The sequence below is a fragment of the Peromyscus eremicus genome, chromosome 16_21 (genome assembly GCF_949786415.1).
Source record: "Peromyscus eremicus chromosome 16_21, PerEre_H2_v1, whole genome shotgun sequence".
Classification (NCBI taxonomy): Eukaryota; Metazoa; Chordata; class Mammalia; order Rodentia; family Cricetidae; genus Peromyscus; species Peromyscus eremicus.
In genome coordinates this window covers 2,076,994-2,094,749 of record NC_081432.1, presented here as the reverse complement: position 1 = coordinate 2,094,749, position 17,756 = coordinate 2,076,994, and the positions used below count along the sequence as shown (strand labels likewise).

At 50.4% G+C, this 17,756-nt stretch overlaps 1 protein-coding gene across 1 annotated transcript; it reads right to left on the bottom strand.

Moving 5' to 3' along the window:
- Positions 1-1,927: 1,927 nt before the first annotated feature.
- Nfkbil1 (NFKB inhibitor like 1) lies at positions 1,928-17,603 on the bottom strand. Its single transcript, XM_059281657.1, has 4 exons — positions 17,419-17,603; positions 16,727-17,003; positions 2,821-3,042; positions 1,928-2,726 (listed from the first exon to the last, which is right to left on the bottom strand). Exons 1-4 carry the CDS (start codon positions 17,473-17,475, stop codon positions 2,140-2,142), a joined length of 1,143 nt encoding a protein of 380 aa, XP_059137640.1. The 5' UTR covers positions 17,476-17,603; the 3' UTR covers positions 1,928-2,139.
- Positions 17,604-17,756: the final 153 nt, after the last annotated feature.

Here is a 17,756-nt window from a genome sequence, read left to right as displayed (position 1 = left end):
TTTCTCAAATTGAGCCCCGAAGTACCCCACCCGAGATCCAACTCCTGGGCCCAACTTGATGGAAGGGACACATTTCCACAGCAACTACTGTCCCACAGCAGGCACTGAGTCAACCTTGGGGATCCCTGAGCTCCCTCCCCACCCCCACCATGGGGGACAGGATGCCTGCTGCCTGGTACCAGGGGGTCAGAGGAAGCCGGGGCCTCTGGGACTCAGTATTTTTATCAGCCTAGGAAATGAGAGATGCAGAAGCGGAAACCATGTGGTCAGAGAAAGTGAACAGCCTTCATCTCAGGGGAACCCCCACCAGGGCTGGGGGCCAGACACCAGGGGGGGATAGAGAGGGAGGTCTGCGGGGAGGGGGAAGGGGTATCAGCATATCTTGGTTTCAGGTAATTCATGTACAGGAGAAAACCAAGTGTTTCCAGTCCACACGCCGGCTGCTCCTCTGCTCCTCTCGACCCCAGCTCCAGGGTCCTGACTCCATCGTCGGCTCTTTGCATAACACTTCCGAAATCCCCTGCCTGTGAGAGGAACCGGATGCCTGGGCTGCTCACAGTTCCAAGACTCTTCTCCGAATCACAGCAGCTTCCTCTCACAGAGCTCTTCCTCCTGCTGCTCAACATCTGCCTGGCCTTGGGCCTCTCCCTAACCTCCCCAACATCTCCCTGGGTCTCAGGCCCACGGCATGTCTCCAGCAGCTTCTTCTTCTCCTTCTTTTGGTTTTTCGAGACAGGGTTTCTCTGTGTAGATGAACCTATCCTGGAACTCACTCTGTAGACCAGGCTGGCCTCGAACTCACAGAGATCCTCCTGCCTCTGCCTCCCGAGTGCTGGGACTAAAGGCGTGCGCCATCACCGCACGGCTTTCCAGCAGCTTCTTCCTGCGCAATGCCGGGACCCTCCAGCAGGCCTGGGCTGTAGCGCTGATGGTCCCCTTTCAGATCACACACAACTAACTGCACAATACTTTGTTCTGTCTTGCCTCTACTTTAAAACAAAACAAACCAAACCCAAAAAACCTGAGTTCCCAGTTGTGTCTTAGGCGTTGGTAGTGGGATCTGCCTACAATTTCTCCATTTCCAGAGAGTTGCTGAATTTGAACAGTGGTATGGATGGATTTCCCGTTCCATCTTCCATGTCTCAGACCCTTTCTCTCTAACCCCTAGGACCTTAACTATGGGTTCTTGGGAAGGAGATGTTTATGTGGAAGGCCAAGCCTGAGTTGCCCAGAGCTGAAGCCCAAGTTTAGGGTTGGGGAATCGAACAGTAGATACCGGGATTGGAGCCCCAGAGAGATGAGACTGAGAAACCAGGGAAGGAGCTGCCCAGGAGCCCAGATAGGCTCGGGTGTGGATCTCTAGTTGCCCAAGAACAGACAACCCAGGTTACATAATCTGGCTCTTTCCGGCCTCCTTCCCGCTTCTAATTTTAGCAACTGAAATTCCCTCCCCCATAGGCTCTTCCTCCATCCCCTTTCTATGCTCTATCCTCCTAGGTCCTTATGGTCCCAGCCCTGGCTGCCCCCAACTCAGCTCATTCAGTGACTCAGCAGAGGGAAAGCCCTGTGTTGGGGTAGGGGTGCGAGCGGGGAGGAGGATGTGGTTCTGGTTGGGGAGCACGAAGGGGGGTTGGGGGTGGTTTGTTCCCCTTTTCTCTACTTGTTCACATCTGTCTTCAGCTGCAGACTGTGGAGTGGTCAGGTCCCTGGGGAGGGGGCAGAGGGGGTTTGAAGGACAAACTGGGCCTTCTAAGGGACCTCAAGCCAGGGCAGGGGTGGGGGGCTTCTGGTCTCTATTGACAGCACTCCCTGTCTGACTATGTGCTGCAGGTGTGTGGGAGCCGCGGGTTTCAACAGCTGGGCGGGAAAGGAGATGTCATGGGTGATGAAAACCATAGCAATGGAAAAAGCAGAGAAGACTCTGGAGTGAGATGTGGAACCAGGTCTTATTAGGAAATGGCAGTCAAGAGCGGTGGTGGTAGAGCCTCCCTCCCCCCACCCCCGCATCCATTACGTGAGCCTGCCCCATATCCTCTCTGTGCAGTAGCGGCCTCTTGTCCATCCCCATCCATGACCTTGCGCCTCTTCCTGCCTGTCCTCGAGGCTACAGTCTCACAGGTTCTTGCTCATCCCCTAGGGTCACTTGAGGGCTTCTGCATGGCGGTTCAGGGCCTGAGAGAGGGCTGTCACGGCTCCCATCACACGGCCCAGCTCACAGGTCTCAATCTGGCTTCGGAATCGCTGCAGGAAGCGGTCAGGGTGCCATCGGACCTGCTGGACTCTCAAGTACCTCCTCAGAGCCCCCTGTTCCTCCAGAGGGGGACCCCTGGCCACCAAGGCTGCAGCCATGGCCTCTGGGTCCCCTCCACCAGGGCAGGGCCAGGGCACATCACCAAAGCGCCAGAGGCTGCCCCGCCCTGCCCCTCGTGGGTGCTCGGCCCTGGGCCCAGGCCTGGGAGGCTCTGTCCCTCTGTCCCTTTGAGCCTCTTGAGCCCTTCTGGCTCGGCTCTCACGCAGTTCCTCCTCCTTGGCCCGGGCTCGCTCTCGGAAAAGCCGCTGTTCCTCCTCTTGCTGACGCCAGCTGTGACTGGAGCCCCCAGCCCTTGGGGGTCGGCAGGATCTCTCTGCCCCCAACTGCTGCCGCCGTTTCTGGGCGTGCTCTCGAGCCAGGCGATCTGACCAGGCTGAGAAGGACTCGGGCTCCTGCGTCTCATGAGAAGCATCATCTGTTTGGGAGGAAGGAGGAGGGTGTGGGGGGGAGGCTGTGACTAGATGGACAAAAGAGAATGAAATAGAGGACACAGGCAGAGGGCTCCTCACCTTCAAACCTCCCGATGACCTCCTGCCACTCATCCTCCAGCTCGCCCTGCAGCTTCTGCCGCCACTCTCGCTCCTTGGAGATCTCATCATCCTCTTCCTCTTCAGCAGAATCCCAGGGGGGTCCCCAGCCCAGAATCTGCCCAGGAGTCTCCCCATCCTTATTCTTTATCCCCATGGCAGAGGGGCAGCGACTGAGCAGTGGCAGGAAGAAGTCCGTGTAAGCTAGGGGCAGAGAGAGTGAGCAGATCAGCTGAGGCTCCCGCCCTGACAGGGTCACCATCAGGGGTCTCTAACTCCTGGGTGTGAGGAATAACCACCCCTGAGTTCTCATGAGCATAAGTGTGGAAGTTTAGAATGTTCTGACCTGTTCCCCACAAAAGACTCCAGTTGGCTTCAAGCACTGCTGTAGCAGATGATGTTTTCTGGCCCCAGGCCCTGCTACCTAGGGCAATCTCAAATTCTTTTGACTACTTTTTATTTTTGGCTTGAAACTGTTACCACTATATACATATTCCTAACTATGGCTCTCACTCAAGACTACATATTAAGATTACCACCAGGCGGTGGTGGCACACACCTTAAATCCCAGCACTCAGGAGGCAAAGGCAGGTAGGTGAGTCTGAGTTCGAGGCCAGCCTGGTCTACAGAGTGAGTTCCAGGACAGCCAGACTGTTACATCATTGACCCTGCCTCAAAAAAGTAAATAAATAAGAATAGTAATAGAGAATATCAAACACCATGTCTGTATCACTACAAACATATAAGCACATTTACATTTCTACCCAATAAAGCTGAGTGAAATAAATGTTTTTGGCAGAATTTCTCAGCCTTAGCCAAGGAAGGGAGGGGCAACAATGAGTGTGAGCCACATGGATGCCGCCACCAGCAGAGCAAGCTCCTTCTAATGACTGCTGGCCAAGGGAGGGGGAGGAGTAGGAAAGAACCAAACATCTTGGGTACCTGTTTCTGAACCCTGATCTCACCAGGTAGAGACTACAGGGGCCGCCAAATGCTATGCGGCTTGCTCCCCTCTACCCTCAGTGAAGCCCACCAGCTGGGCCACCAACTGCCTCAATTCAGGAGCCAGAGGCAGGTGAATGAGGCATCTTTCCTGCTCTGTGGACCTATCTTGTCTCCTAGAGATAGGAGGAGATGGGACACTAGGCCTGGCTGGTTCCAGGAAGTACTGTTCACCGACCAGGGGGATGGCACAGAAGCAGACTGACTTGTCATTGCCAGGAAGATGGAAGGGCCTACCCTTGGCTACCCAAGGTGCCAATCCCCTCCGAAACCACATCAGGGTGAGGCAGGTTTCCTTAGTGCTGCTGTGACCTGCCACAGACCCTCCCAAGCTGTCCCACTTACCAAGCATCTGCTGGGCTTTTTTCTTTCAACTTCTTCCCACCAGGGCTTACCACAGTGTGTGTATAGGCTGTGTGAGAGTGTATTGTGTGTGTGCTTGTGTGTGTGTGTTCAGGCTGTGCGAGAGTGTATAGTGTGTGTGCTTGTGTGTGTGTGTTCAGGCTTGCATAGAAGGTTTAACTCATAGGATTTTTTATTTTTTTGTTGTTGTTTACCAACACACCCAGCTTAAAATTATAACTGCTAACAGTTTGCTGCAACCCCCAGTCCTGCCTTGGTCCATGTAAACGCATGCATGGCAACTTTATTTAGAGGCTTGTGACCACATGCTATGCACATTTACTCAGAGGTATGCAACCAGCTTGAAACTTGCTTTGTAAATTTTTTTTTTCTGAAATACCCAATTTTATTGGCTATGGTGTGTGTGTGTGTGTGTGTGTGTGTGTGCTTGTTTTGAGAGAGGGTCTCATATAGCCCAAGGTGTCCTAGAACTCACTTTGTAATTGTAGCCTAGGCTGGCCTCAAACTTGTGATTCTCATACCTCTGGCCCATGTGTCCTAGGTTTGTATGGGTCAACACATCCCACTTAAATTACAGAATACCTGGGGTACCCATATCACACACAGTTAAATATGCCCCAAAGACTGACAGTAGTCAGGAGTAAATTAAGATGGAGCTGCTGGCCTGGTGTTTTTGTTTGAAACAGGGTCTCACGATGTAGCCTAGGTTGGGTTGAAACTCACTCATGGCCTTTCCACCTCACAGCTTTTTTCATTTAGCACCTTATATTTTTTCCACTGGAATCTACTGTCTTAACTCTCTCTGATAATGGTAATGAGTGCTCCACTGTGAGCCGAGACACAGAATTCTCTCTACCCCTGGCTGTTAGACCATGTCTACAAAAACCTTTAGCCTCAAACCTGTATGTCTGTGGACTTGACACACTGTCTGCTTAGGGGAGATGTTCTGAGTCAAAGCATGTATAAGCCTGCCAGTGTGCCCATCTTCCTTTAGGGTACATGCATGCCAACCTTTTCATGCTTCTAATGGGACAGATTAAAAATGGTTTTATTAGGCCAGGCATGGGCCTTTAATCCCACTTGGGAGGTAGAGTCGGGCAGATCTCTGTAAGCTTGAGGCCAGTGTGATCTACAGAATGAGTTCTAAGACAGCCAGGGATATGCAGAGACCCTATCTCAAAAAAAAAAAAAAAAAAAAAAAGTTTTATTAATGAATTTATTTGTTTTTTTAGTATTTCTGGCTATTAGTATTTATTTTGTGAATAACCTGTTCATATTCTTCATTTTCTTCTTAGGAAATTTTTTCATATTCACACAGATATGAAAGAGCTTTATTTTTTGTGTGTATAGCCTTGGCTGTCCTAGAACTCTGTAGACCAGGCTGGCCTCAAACTCAAGAGATCTACCTGCTTCTGCCTCCCAAGTGTTGGGATTAAAGGCGTGCGCCACCTCGCTTAGTTTAAGAAAGTCCCTTTCACACGACCATTAAAACACAGTCTTTTCTCCCCTTCTATCCTTTAAAATCTCTACCAAAATTTTCTTCTTGACTTCGTTTCAGCTTTAGGAAGATAGGTGTCAGCAGAGGGCAGAAGAAAAAGTCGGAGCCTGGAGCTGGTGTGACAGGCAGTTGTGAGCTGCCCTGGGTGCTGGGTGCTGGACCCAGGTCCTCGGAAGGGGCAGGGTGCTCTACTGACCACTGAGCTGCCTCTCCAGCCCCCAAATCCACTTCCCGATGCTCATTAGCATAGTCTTTTCCTTCCTTCCCTCCCTCCCTTCCTTTTTCTTTTTTGAGATAGGATCTCACCATGTAGCTCAGGTTGGCCTAGAATTCACAGAGATCCGCCTGTCTCTGCTTCCTGACTGCAGGGATTAAAAGGTGTGTGACATCATGGATGGTCAACATGTACTTATATTGACCAAAAAATACATATATATGAAAAAGTTTTGTGGAAGAAACATTCACTTTCCCTTAAAAACAAAAGCAGGGTTCTCTCCTCACGTCTAATGGCACAGCACTTCTGACAGCGAGGGAGGCGCCGCCACACAGCAAAAGAAACAGGTTTGGGGGCCAGAGATGCAGCTCAGTGGTAGAGTACTTGCCTAGTGCATGCCAACGCCCTGGCTGGAGCCTCAGCACCACAGACAGGAACAACACACTCCTGCAGATCATGTCTCTGTCCCAGCCAGACTTTCTGAACAAAGAGACCCAAGGGTAACCAATGCTTCACTTTCTTGGGGCAGTGAGCCCCTTTTTCTGGCCAGTTATTTCTGTGTCTCTCTTTGAGGTCAGTCTGGCCTAACCAGCTGGGTTTCACACCGTGAGTCAGGAGGTCTCTGTTCTCGGAGGATGCCCTGCTTTAGCGCAAACCTCGGTCAAGTCAGTAGTGAAAGCAGGGAGAGCTGCTGCCCTCTGAAGACACCTTTGGGGCGAGGCTGCCCCTCTGGTAGGATACAAGATGGGCTTCATGACCCCTGGCTCACCCTGAGATATATTCTCAAAATCTGGTAAATTCTATAGATAGATAAATTCTATCTTCACTTCTCAAAAAACAAAGCAAACGAAACCTTATTTTCCTTTGTAACAGAACTCGGCCCTTGTTTCCACTCCCAGATGAGGAACACTGGCCACAGACCAGTACACTGAGTCACAACCCTGTCCTACAACTAGATCTTTTCGCCATAATTTTTGGGGAAAAATTCCAAGATTCCTCCTATCCAGTACTTCATGGCTTCAGCATGGGACCCACAGGTGCCTCCCGTACTGGCCTCCCTTGAACTCAGCCTTAGCTGACATCCCAACGGCCATGCATGCTCCCCTCCACCTCCAGCTTCTGTGCCGCCAGCACCCTCCCCCAGGCAGCTCCACTCCCACCTTCCCTCCGACTTCTCCCCGTCTTCCCCCTTCTCACCCACACATTCTCTCCCTCACACATTCATCCAAGGACTTCACAGGGGGAACCCAGGGAATAATTATCACCCCCCAACATCTGTCCCCTTGAGAAGGCAGCTAGCAGAGACCCCAACACTATCAGGTACGTGTCCCAAACACAACTGCTCTAGGTCCAGCCTACAATCACTGGGCCTACAGACTCTCCAGTCCCCACCACTGGACAGCCTCCCCTCCCCTCCCCTCCCCTCCCCTCCCCTCCATCTCTCTATCTCTCCCCCCCCCCCCATCCTCCAGGAAAACTAACCATTTGCTATTTCCTTCAGGTTTTTAGGGATCCAAAATTTCCAATTGCAGGGTCGACACACAACATTCTTGGCTGTGTCTCCTGTCTTGTGCTTAGACTTAAGGCAATGCCTTGTCCAAGGTCAGCGTTATCCTTGCCAGCTTTGACAGGAATGGAACACTCTCAACTCTTTTTTGTTTTGTTTTGTTTTATTTTTATTTATTTTTTTTTTTTTGAGACAGGGTTTCTCTGTGTAGCTTTGCGCCTTTCCTGGAACTTACTTGGTAGTCCAGGCTGGCCTCGAACTCACAGAGATCCGACTGTCTCTGCCTCCCGAGTGCTGGGATTAAAGGTGTGCACCACCACCACCCGACTTTTTTTTTTTTAAGCACAAAAGAGCTTTTTAAAAATCCAAGCGGGGGCCAGGGGAGAGACTAGGCAGAGAGGAGGGATATAAAAACAAACAAACAACAAACCAGACAAGGAAAGATTTAACAATTATAAAGCCTACATGTGTTCAACGGACCTGGAAATATAATAATCCCAGTCCTGAAAGCCGCATCTTCATCATCACCGTCATAATCAGGGGTGCAGAGAGACTTCCTGGCAATGTGTAAATATTTTGCCCTTAACTTTACCCCTTCTCTGTAGCGTTTATTACTTGCTGGAGTTGAATCCTGGTATCAGTGCTTGGGTTGAAACCCCAGTCTGCCCATTCACTGTTCACCCAGTACTTAAACACTCCGTTGCTTTTCTCCCTCATAGCACAAAGATGTTAACAGTATTTGCGTCCTGGTTTTATGGTTGGGAAAATGTTTAGTAAGGTTATAATAATAAGCACACAATCAATCTTAGGCATCTGACTGACTTTAATTGCTGTACAGTAACCTATAGAAGATGAATATGGAATAAAGACAGGAATTTTTGTTAAAAAAAAAAAACAAAAAAAGAAGAAAGAAAGAAATCTAAGCAGCAATAAAGACCCTGGGCAGACCAGAGCCTCACAGTCTGATACCGTGTCTGCAGGTAATTCCAGGCTGCTGCCTCACGTCACGGATGCAACTGAAGGTTCCAGTCTCTGGTAAAGAAGTAAATACAGAAAAAGACACAGTAATTGGGAGAAGCGGAGGCCATGAGTATGAAGAGACGCTTTGGGTGAGGAAGGTGAGAAGGCAAAGGGTATTTTAGAAGAGAGTTTGTATGTGTCAATTAAGATTCTCCTAAGATAAAGTGACTGGACTGTTCCAAAATGGAAAAGAAAGAAAAGGGCAGAGCTAAGAAGCGTGAGTGTGTGGAAGACGCGCGCGTGAGTCACAAGGTCTGCAGCAGACAAAGGCTGGAGAAAGTGAGCAGCGTGTGCTGGTTAGCGCCGCTGAAACCCGACATCAGTGCGGCACCCACCCACAGCTACGGCCCAAGCTCTGCTTCTCAAGTCTCCTGAGATGTGCTCCACACTTAAGGACACTTGCCAAAAGCTGGCCTCAAGAGACAAGAGTTTTGTTTCATCAAGTGATCGTTTTCTGCTGAGTTTGTCAGGCTTTCTGTTACTTTGAAAACTGAATTTTGACAAAACTAGGATTTTGTTCATTTAAAAACTCTGTTTTCAAGCCAGATGTGGTAGCACAGCCTTTAATCCCAGTACTTGTAAGGCACAGACAAGAGGATCTCTGTTCCAGGATAGCCCAGTCTATATAGTGTGTTCCAGAACAGCCAGGACTATGTAGAGACCCTGTCTCAGAACACAACAACAAAAATAAGTAAAATAATAATAATTAGTATTAGCACAAAACAAAATTCTACCACCTCCTTCCCAGGAATCTCACCTTCGTCTTCCAGGGGAGCCAGGGCTCACAAAGACCTGCAGGGCCATCATTCAGATACCTGGCTGCGACCAGAGAAGGCACCACACCAGGTATTAAGTACCAACAGCTGTCGACTTTAAGAAATGACTAAACGGGCCGGGCGGTGGTGGCGCGCGCCTTTAATCCCAGCACTCGGGAGGCAGAGGCAGGCGGATCTCCGTGAGTTCGAGGCCAGCCTGGGCTACCAAGTGAGTTCCAGGAAAGGAGCAAAGCTACACAGAGAAACCCTGTCTCGAAAAACAAAAAACAAACAAACAAAAAAAAAAAAAAAAAAAAGAAATGACTAAATGGATATTTATTTTTTAGAGCATGCTCAAGGTAAGGTGCAAGGCAGCTGTATTAGAACACCAGTTAAGCGCTGATACTTTCTCTTCAAAAGGGATCCCATGTCCCAAGTGCCAGCCAGAGACCAGTGAATCCTCGGGCTGAGGACAGCTCTGGGCTTTGGAGAGGTCCAAGAGGAGCGCTCACACTCACCCTTACCTATGCTCTACCAGGCTAACCCTTTCTGGAGCTGCCATAAAAAATGTCCCCAGGATGTTCTCTCACCACAGCTGAGTCTACCATGCTCACCCTCGGCTCAGCCTGCACCACCTGCTCCACGTCCCAGTCAACACACATCCCTTGGTTTCTCCTGGGTCTCAGAGCCTCTCCCTTCTACAGCCTGTGCAGTGTAGGAGAACCATGCCAGGGAAAACTAAGAAATAGATCTTCATGCACATGTACTCTGCTCCATAGAGTTCTAGAAGATACTGGGTGGTAAAAACAAAAGGCTTCCCAGTTACCACTGTCTCAGAGGACACATGAGTCCTCTATTCTGACTTCCCTGGTCCCTTCATTCTGGCAATGACGTGGCTTTCATTCCCAGTATCACTCAGAATCAGCAAGGCCTCAGAATCCAGCATCACCTCTCTGCTACTGGGCACTCTCAATCTTCTAGAAAGGTCGAGAGGGCAGATCTAACAGTGACGAGACCTCACCAGGCTGCACTCTAGATTCAGTGGTCTTGGTCCACTCACCTCCCAGCCATGCTTGTAAGACCTGGCATTACTCTCCAGCCCGTGGCTCACCTCAGCCCTTCTTCCAGGAAGGCCTCTTAGACCAGACACCCATCGTCTGTCCCAGTGTGCTAGCTACTAAGACAAACTATTAAGGCTGCCCCTGAGTACCAGGGTAAGAACAGCTCTAAGCTAGATTTCACCTTTTAGGAGCATCTCACATTAACCCAGGAATTGGGTCTATCATAAAACTCTCCCTTACACCAGGCAATGGCGGCATACACCTTTAATCCCAGCACTCGGGAGGCAGAGGCAGGGGAATCTCTGAGTCTGAGGCCAGTCTGGTTTATAGAGTGAGTCCCAGGACAGCCAGGGCTACACAGAGAAATCCTGTCTCAAAAAAACCACTACCACCACAACCACCAACCAACCAACCAAACAACAAAAACAACCCTCCCTCATGATAAAGGCCGCTTGATGTTCCCTGGACTGGGTCCTGTCAGTTCCCCTCTGCTCCAACTGCAGCCAAACAGTGAGGCCCGCTACTTCGGGTTTAAGTTCAGGGGTGGGCTGCTCTGGTAAAAGATCAAGCTGTCTATTCCTGTACAATGCCTGGAAACCCTCTCTCCTTTTGGAGAGAATCAGGTGAAACCTGTCCTCAAACACCCCCAGATCCTAATGAATAGCCAAGATCATTTCTCTCTCCTTTCTGAGTTCTGATATAATTTTTGAAATTCTCTTAAAAAAATTAAAAAAAACTTTTTTAAAGATTTCATGTGTCTGAGTATTTTGCCAACACGTATGTATACCACATGTGTACCTTGTGTGTACCTGATGCTTGCAGAGGTCAGAAGAGGGGTCAGATCTCCTGGAACTGGAGTTACAGATGGTTGCAAGCTGGGTGCTGGGAACTGAACCTGGGTCTTCTGCAAGAACAAGTGCTCTTAACTGAGGAGCCTCTCTCCAGCTCAAGCTGTCTCTTTCTACCCTCCAGGCACTGAGGGACCCAACCTATTTCAAGGAATTCATCCTGGCTGTTCCCTCAAAGAGACCTCTTAAACTACCTGGGTGGCCCCACCTCTTCTCCCATACCCCAATATTTCAGACTCCCTAGACACACACAGGGCTTCTTTCCATCCTAATGGTCACTACTGTACTCCGCCTGGACTCACTGATTCTCACCTGTAATCCCTCCTCCCTGCCCTCAGTGTCCTCAGTGCTCTCTATAGGCCCAGTGTGACAGTGGTCTTGTATGAGGGGCCACTCATTGTTATTTTGCTCATGTTCTATTGAGCAAATTCTTTTTTTTTTTTTTTTTTTTAAAAGATTTTATTTATTTATTAGGTTACAGCATGTATGACTGCAGGCCAGAAGAGGGCACCAGATCTCGTTGCAGATGGTTGTGAGCCACCATGTGGTTGCTGGGAATTGAACTCAGGACCTCTGGAAGAGCAGTCAGTGCTCTTAACCTCTGAGCCATCTCTCCAGCCCCTTGAGCAAATTCTTAAGGCACCAACTCCTCACCTAGAAAGGCACCATCTTTGCCCAGGCTGGGTCTGAGACGCTCAACACACAAAATCCTGTCTAGGGAAGGCTCTCCCGTATTTGAAGCTTTCCTATTCTAACTTACAATTATTGCAAGTCTCAGAACCACATGACCTTCCCTCGGTGCTGCCTCCCTTTCCTCCCTGGTGTGCAGATGTTTCTCACCCCTTCACTGCAGCCAGAAACAACACAGCTGCCCTGTCTAACCCAGAGGTCTCAACCCGTCTCCTGGCTGGGTAACTCCTAGCAGCTCTCACAGGCGCTTTCTCGTGTTTAATTCTGCGTTGTGTCTTTGGCCCGGGCTTACTCGACCTCCCGGTAAATCAACGTCTTCCTGACTTCAGGTCTCGGCTCCAGATGGTGCCGCCTCAGGGCAGCAGCCACCCAGGACCTCCTGATCTAGTGTCACGGTCTAACCTCTGGTCTCCTTCAACAGCAGCTCCACCTCCCCTCTCCAGAATCTTTGATGTCCTGTGGTCTCAGGACTCTATGACAAATTAGCATTGCGAGCAAGGGCCCCCTCAGCCCTGAAGCAAGTCCAGAAGGTGGCCTCCATCTTCTGTGAACCTTGTGTGTGTGGGGGGTGTGGATGCTGTTCTGTGATGGGTAGCTGCACTGGGCGGGGCTCAGGCAGGGCTGCTGCTGTGTTAACTGTGGGGCTGGGAGTGAACCGCTGGTACAGTACAATGCTTGCCACAAAGCGGGAGACCCTGAGTTTGCATCCCCAGCACCCATATAAAGCCAGCCGCTGCAGCACACACCTGTGATCCCAACGCTCCCAGGGCAAGGTAAGACGTGGAGACAGGCGTCCACACAGACTCACGGACCAGCTAGTCTGGTGTTCACAGTCAAAAAGAAACAAGACACCATCTTAAATACAATAAAAGTTGAGGACCAACAGCAAACTGTATCCTCTGACCTCTATACACAGATAGAAAAATAAAACTAAATTTTAAATGAAGAAAAATTAAGCCTAATGAGCCTTGGCTGCAGTCTATCTTAGGGTGTCACGATATCACTGTAGAGAATTCTCTTTAAAGAGCAGGCTCAGGATGCCTAGTCTGACCCCTAGTAACTCATGACATCTTACAGAGATACAGTCCCAAGAAGAAATAACTTATGCTGTAAAATGTATCTCACAATAAAGGAATGAATGTCCACCTAAGCAGCCAGACATGAACCCACACAAGTGCCCCATTCCATAAGACCTTCACAACTAGGGCACCATGGTGTGAAAACGCTTCCCACTGCCCATACAGACCTGGATGCCTACATGTAGACAGCTCCTCTCCACTGTCTATAGGTAGCAATAAATTCTCTACTGCCTCGGGTCGCTCCCCACCCCCCCACACATAGGGTTTCATGCAGCTCAGGTTGGCCCTGAATTGCCTGTGTAGCCAAGGCTGGCCTTAACTCTTAATCTTCCTGCCTCAGCCTCCTGGGTGCTAGGATTATAGGCACGAGCCACCATGCCTGGCTCTGGTAAATTCTTTCACCACCCATTTCCTGACAGGGCAAGGCTCGTGAAACCTGCACTAGGGTGACAGATCTGTGGGTGTGCAGGAGGCGAGGCTGGAAGGGCAGGTGGAACATAAACCGTGCCTAGTCATTTTAAAACATGGCTGCCTCTGCGTGTAGACCCAGTGCATGGTACGTCTGCTGCTGTGCTGACACAGAACACAAGTGCAGTGTTAGATAAAGGATAAAACAAGCCCGGAGGTTCAGGCTGTGTCCCCACTACTGGGGACGCAGTCAGGAATACCACAAGGTCAGAGCTGCCGAGGCTACATGTGTGGCCACTATCTCCAACTAAAAAGAGAAAAAGGAGGGCTGGAGATGAGGCTCAGTGCTTTGCCGGCATGGATGAGGCCTTGGGTTGAAGTCCCAGAACCATGAAAAAAGAAAACTACAATAAGCTGGCTCACACCTATAACCCCCAAACTTAGGCAGGGGGATCCACAGGCAGAGGTAGATACATTTGTGGTTAGCCTGGTCCACATATCGAGTTCCAGAACAGCCAAGGCTACACAGAGACCCTGTCTAAAAAACAACCAAACAAGCAAACAAAACCATCAGAACAACAAACCTTCGGGACAACAAACCCAAACACCAGAACGATTGTTTGTTTTTTACCCAAAACACCCCGAGAAAAACACTGTTTGTCAGTGTTCATGCACACGTGCTCTGTGGGTCTAACAGCTCAGACTGCTCTCCCAGACGCTCCAAAAGTTACCAAAGCCTAAAATGGGAGGCCCTCTTATGGCCTCCAGTGGGTATGACAAGCCCGCCCAGTCACTTCAGTGAACTTGGGCATCCCTCAGACTCCTGCAGGAGAGTCAGTCACTTAACCCGCTCAATGAAGACATTTTCACTTTACTAACTGAACAATCTCCAAAGCAGCTGGCGGCTTAATGAGATGGAGACTCCAGAGTTAGAGCGCCACCTGGTGGCGGGACTGGCAAGTGGCGGGAAACAGCCGAGAGGCGGCCAGGGTTTGGGAGAAGCATGGCGGGAGGGAGGGAGAGGGCAGGTTTCCTCTTTGGGACATGGCAACCTCCCAACTGTGACGTTTCAGACAAGTTCCTGAACCTCCTAGAAAGGCCTCACTTTCGTCACCGCGTGTGAAATGTTTCACATGCTTCTCAGAATCCAATACAACGATGGAAGTACCTTCTCCATCATCAGGAGCTGCTCAGCCAAGTTTACCTGAACCACATAAAAACAGATACTTATCATTAAGTAGCAAAACTGCAGCTAATCTGTGGGTCATGTGCTCATCACAATCTCCATTTTAGCGCAAACAGGAGCCCCAAGGTAAGGGTGCGGGTTCAGAGTCCGCAAGCAGCTGCCCCACCATGCTTTGTCACCATCGAGGCTCATGAAGGCATTCCTAAGAATATTTTAATGGCTAAATCTACCGTGGGTTACAATTGGTCTCTGGTCACTTAGACCAGACATAAATTTCTATGGTGAAGTGGTCTCTGGAGCAGCCATCAACTCCATACAAAGTGACCCTGAACTAAAGGTTAACTGCTGTCTCTCCACTTCTGTAAACAACTTGCTTGCTGCAGATGTCCAGAGCTGCCTTTCTGTATATACATCACAACTGCATTTTTTGCCTTCAAAAACTCAAACAAATTGGAGGTCAAGGCTGGTTGGAACAGTCCCTCTGGTGGTAAATAAAGACTCTGCTAGACTTATTCAGGCAACTTTGAAGTTTTTCTCTTCAGGTACCCTATTTAAAAAAAAAAAAAAAAAAATCAGCCAGCCAGTTGCAGCCGGCATCTGGCAAACTCCCTCTCTTTAAGGTAAATAACTAACTACAGCATATGCAAGCCTGCTTTACTTGTGTGAAGCAGAATTAAAGAAAAGAATTTTTTTTTGGACTAAGGAGAGGCCAAGCTGGGATGAGAAAAGGGGCAGGCGGCTGGCGCTGTTCACATTCTCCAGTGTTCTGAAGGCAGTCGGTCTCCTGGTGGACCGACCTCCCCTCCCTAGTCAAGAGGCTGCTCTTCACGGGGCTGCTTCTGCTATCACTGTAAAAGCAACACCTTCCGTGTTGTTTTTAGAACACGGGATTTGATAGCGCTCATCTGGAAGTATGCTGTCTAGAGGAGGTCACCCGGCTGGGGAAGCTGGGGGGGGGGGGGGGGCAGGCGGGCAGGCACACACAAGTCTCTGGTAGAAAACATGTGAGCGCTGGGCTCGGCAGGATAAACTCATCACCATGGCCTCCATTTAAGTTAGATTTGCTTGTTTGTTTGTTTTTTTTTGAGAATCTTAGGCCTGGACCAGCCTGGCCTTGAGGTGGACCCCATCCATGCTCCTGAGTGCTGGGATTACAGGAGTGCATTGTAATTTCCCGTATTTCTAGGTGGCTAAGCTGTTTCCGGGCAGGTTATCTGTACAAACCGGAGAATAGAAGAAGGCTGTTCTCACTGTGAAGCCATTACTACTGATTTGAGATGTTCTGTTGTTATTTTGAGAAAGGGTCTCTCTCCAATGTCGCTCCGGCTGTCCTGCAACTCGCTATGTAGACTAGGCTGGTGGTGAGCTCAGAGTCCAGACCGCCTGTCGCCAAAGTGCTGGATCAAAGGCCTGCGCCACCAGCTTTAATTTACATTTTTGTTACAGAATTTTGGTGGAGACTGATCCCCAGGGTGTTTCTGTATTTCAGAAGTATAAACCAAGGATCACAAATCTGTTCATAACATGAATGCGTATCTCCAACATAACTCCACACCAGGTTTCACGTCAGCTGGCCATCTCAGCTCATCATGTGACTCACAACACAGATACTTTGTAAGACGTTTGCAGAGAATCGCAAAGGTTGCTATTGTTTTAATTCCACACAGAGAGAAGCCATCTAAGCTGGGGGTGGAGAATGGGGGGGGGGGCAAACTTTTTAGAGGTGAGATCTGACCCAGCACAATCAACAGCAAGGTTGTGCCACAGGCAAAGAGCCATCTAAGAAACAAAGTAATCACTGACCCTGAAAGATAGGAAACGCAAAGAAAAGGCTGCAGGCTGGGTGGCTGGGTGTGGTAGCTCCTGCGGCCAATCTCAGCACTTGGGGTGCAGAGTAAGACTGTGTGTATGAGGCCAGCCTGAAATACACAGCAAGACTCCAGCTCAAAACAACAACCCCCTGCCCCCAAAAGCCAACCAGGTCAACTGCTTCAACAGGTCCCAGGGACCAAATAACTAGCTTATTTCCCAACTATTTTTGTTGTTGTCGGAGACAGGATCTTCCTATGTAGTCCTGGAACTCACTGTGTAGACCAGGCTAGCCTGGACTCGAACTCACAGAGATCCTCTTGCCCCTGCGTGCTCAGGTCAAAGGTGTGCGCCACCACACCAGGCCTTTATTCCCAATCAATATCTGGCTTTCGTTCCAGATCGATCTGATCGGCCTCTCGGGACCGGTCCCCGCCGACCCACTCACCATCAGGGCCCTGGCGGGCGGCAGCGTGCAGCGCCGTGTCGCCATGGCGGTCCTGGTGGGCAGGGTCAGCCCCGAGACGCAGCAGCAGGCACAGGGCCGGGGCATCGTGGCGGGCACAGGCCCTGTGGAGAGGAGGGGGCTGCCCGGCATCCACATCGAGGCCGGGATGCCGCTGGAGGAGAGCCTGGGCTCGCACCAGCCGTCCTGCAGACAAGTACCGCCGGAAGCGTCGCTCTCGGCGTTGCCGGCGGGAAGCAGAGGCCATGGAACTCTTGGGCTGCGGAAGAAGTGGGAGACGGCCGCGTGAGGACCAAACTCGGCTCTTCCGCCACCGCAGACATGCCCTCCTGCCTCCCTTTGCCTCCCATTTTCCCCGTCACATCTCCAGCCAGAGATGAAGCCTGTTCTAAACTCTCATCCCTTACCAGATGACAGGTGGTGGTGGGGGGGGGGGGGGTCGGGAGGATGGAGTTAGGGGCCGGGGCCACAGATTAGAGTTTTGATGTCATTTTTGAGAAGATGATACATAATTGTTTTAAGGCTCCAGGGCCCAAGAAAAAAAAGTTAATTCTGAACTTTGGAGGGTTAAAAAAAAACAAGTAAGGCCAGATGGGGGAAATGTTCATCAGCCAAAGTCTGAACTGGCAAGAAGTCACAAACGCGGAGTGGTCTAGAAAGCGAATACAATGTACCCGGCAGACAGACGTAGAGGATCCTTCCTCGGGGGCCTGCGGGGAGGGGCCGCTCATCGGACCTGCTCCCCGCCCCCAGGACCCTCGGAGCGGTGGGCCGAGGCCTGGGCTTGGGACGCTCCGAGGGGGGAGGCGGGAAGGGAGGCGGCCCTCGGGGCTGGCGGAAATGGCGCAAGCGCAGACGCGAGTTTCGGGCGGAAATGAACTATGAGGCCCATCCCGGAAATCGTTCCGCCCCGAGTGGGTGACTCGTGCTTAGGCCTCCGGAGGGGAAACAAGGCGATTGCAACACAGGGTCCTCCTGAAACCGGAAGACAGGATTAGCCACGGGGTTACGA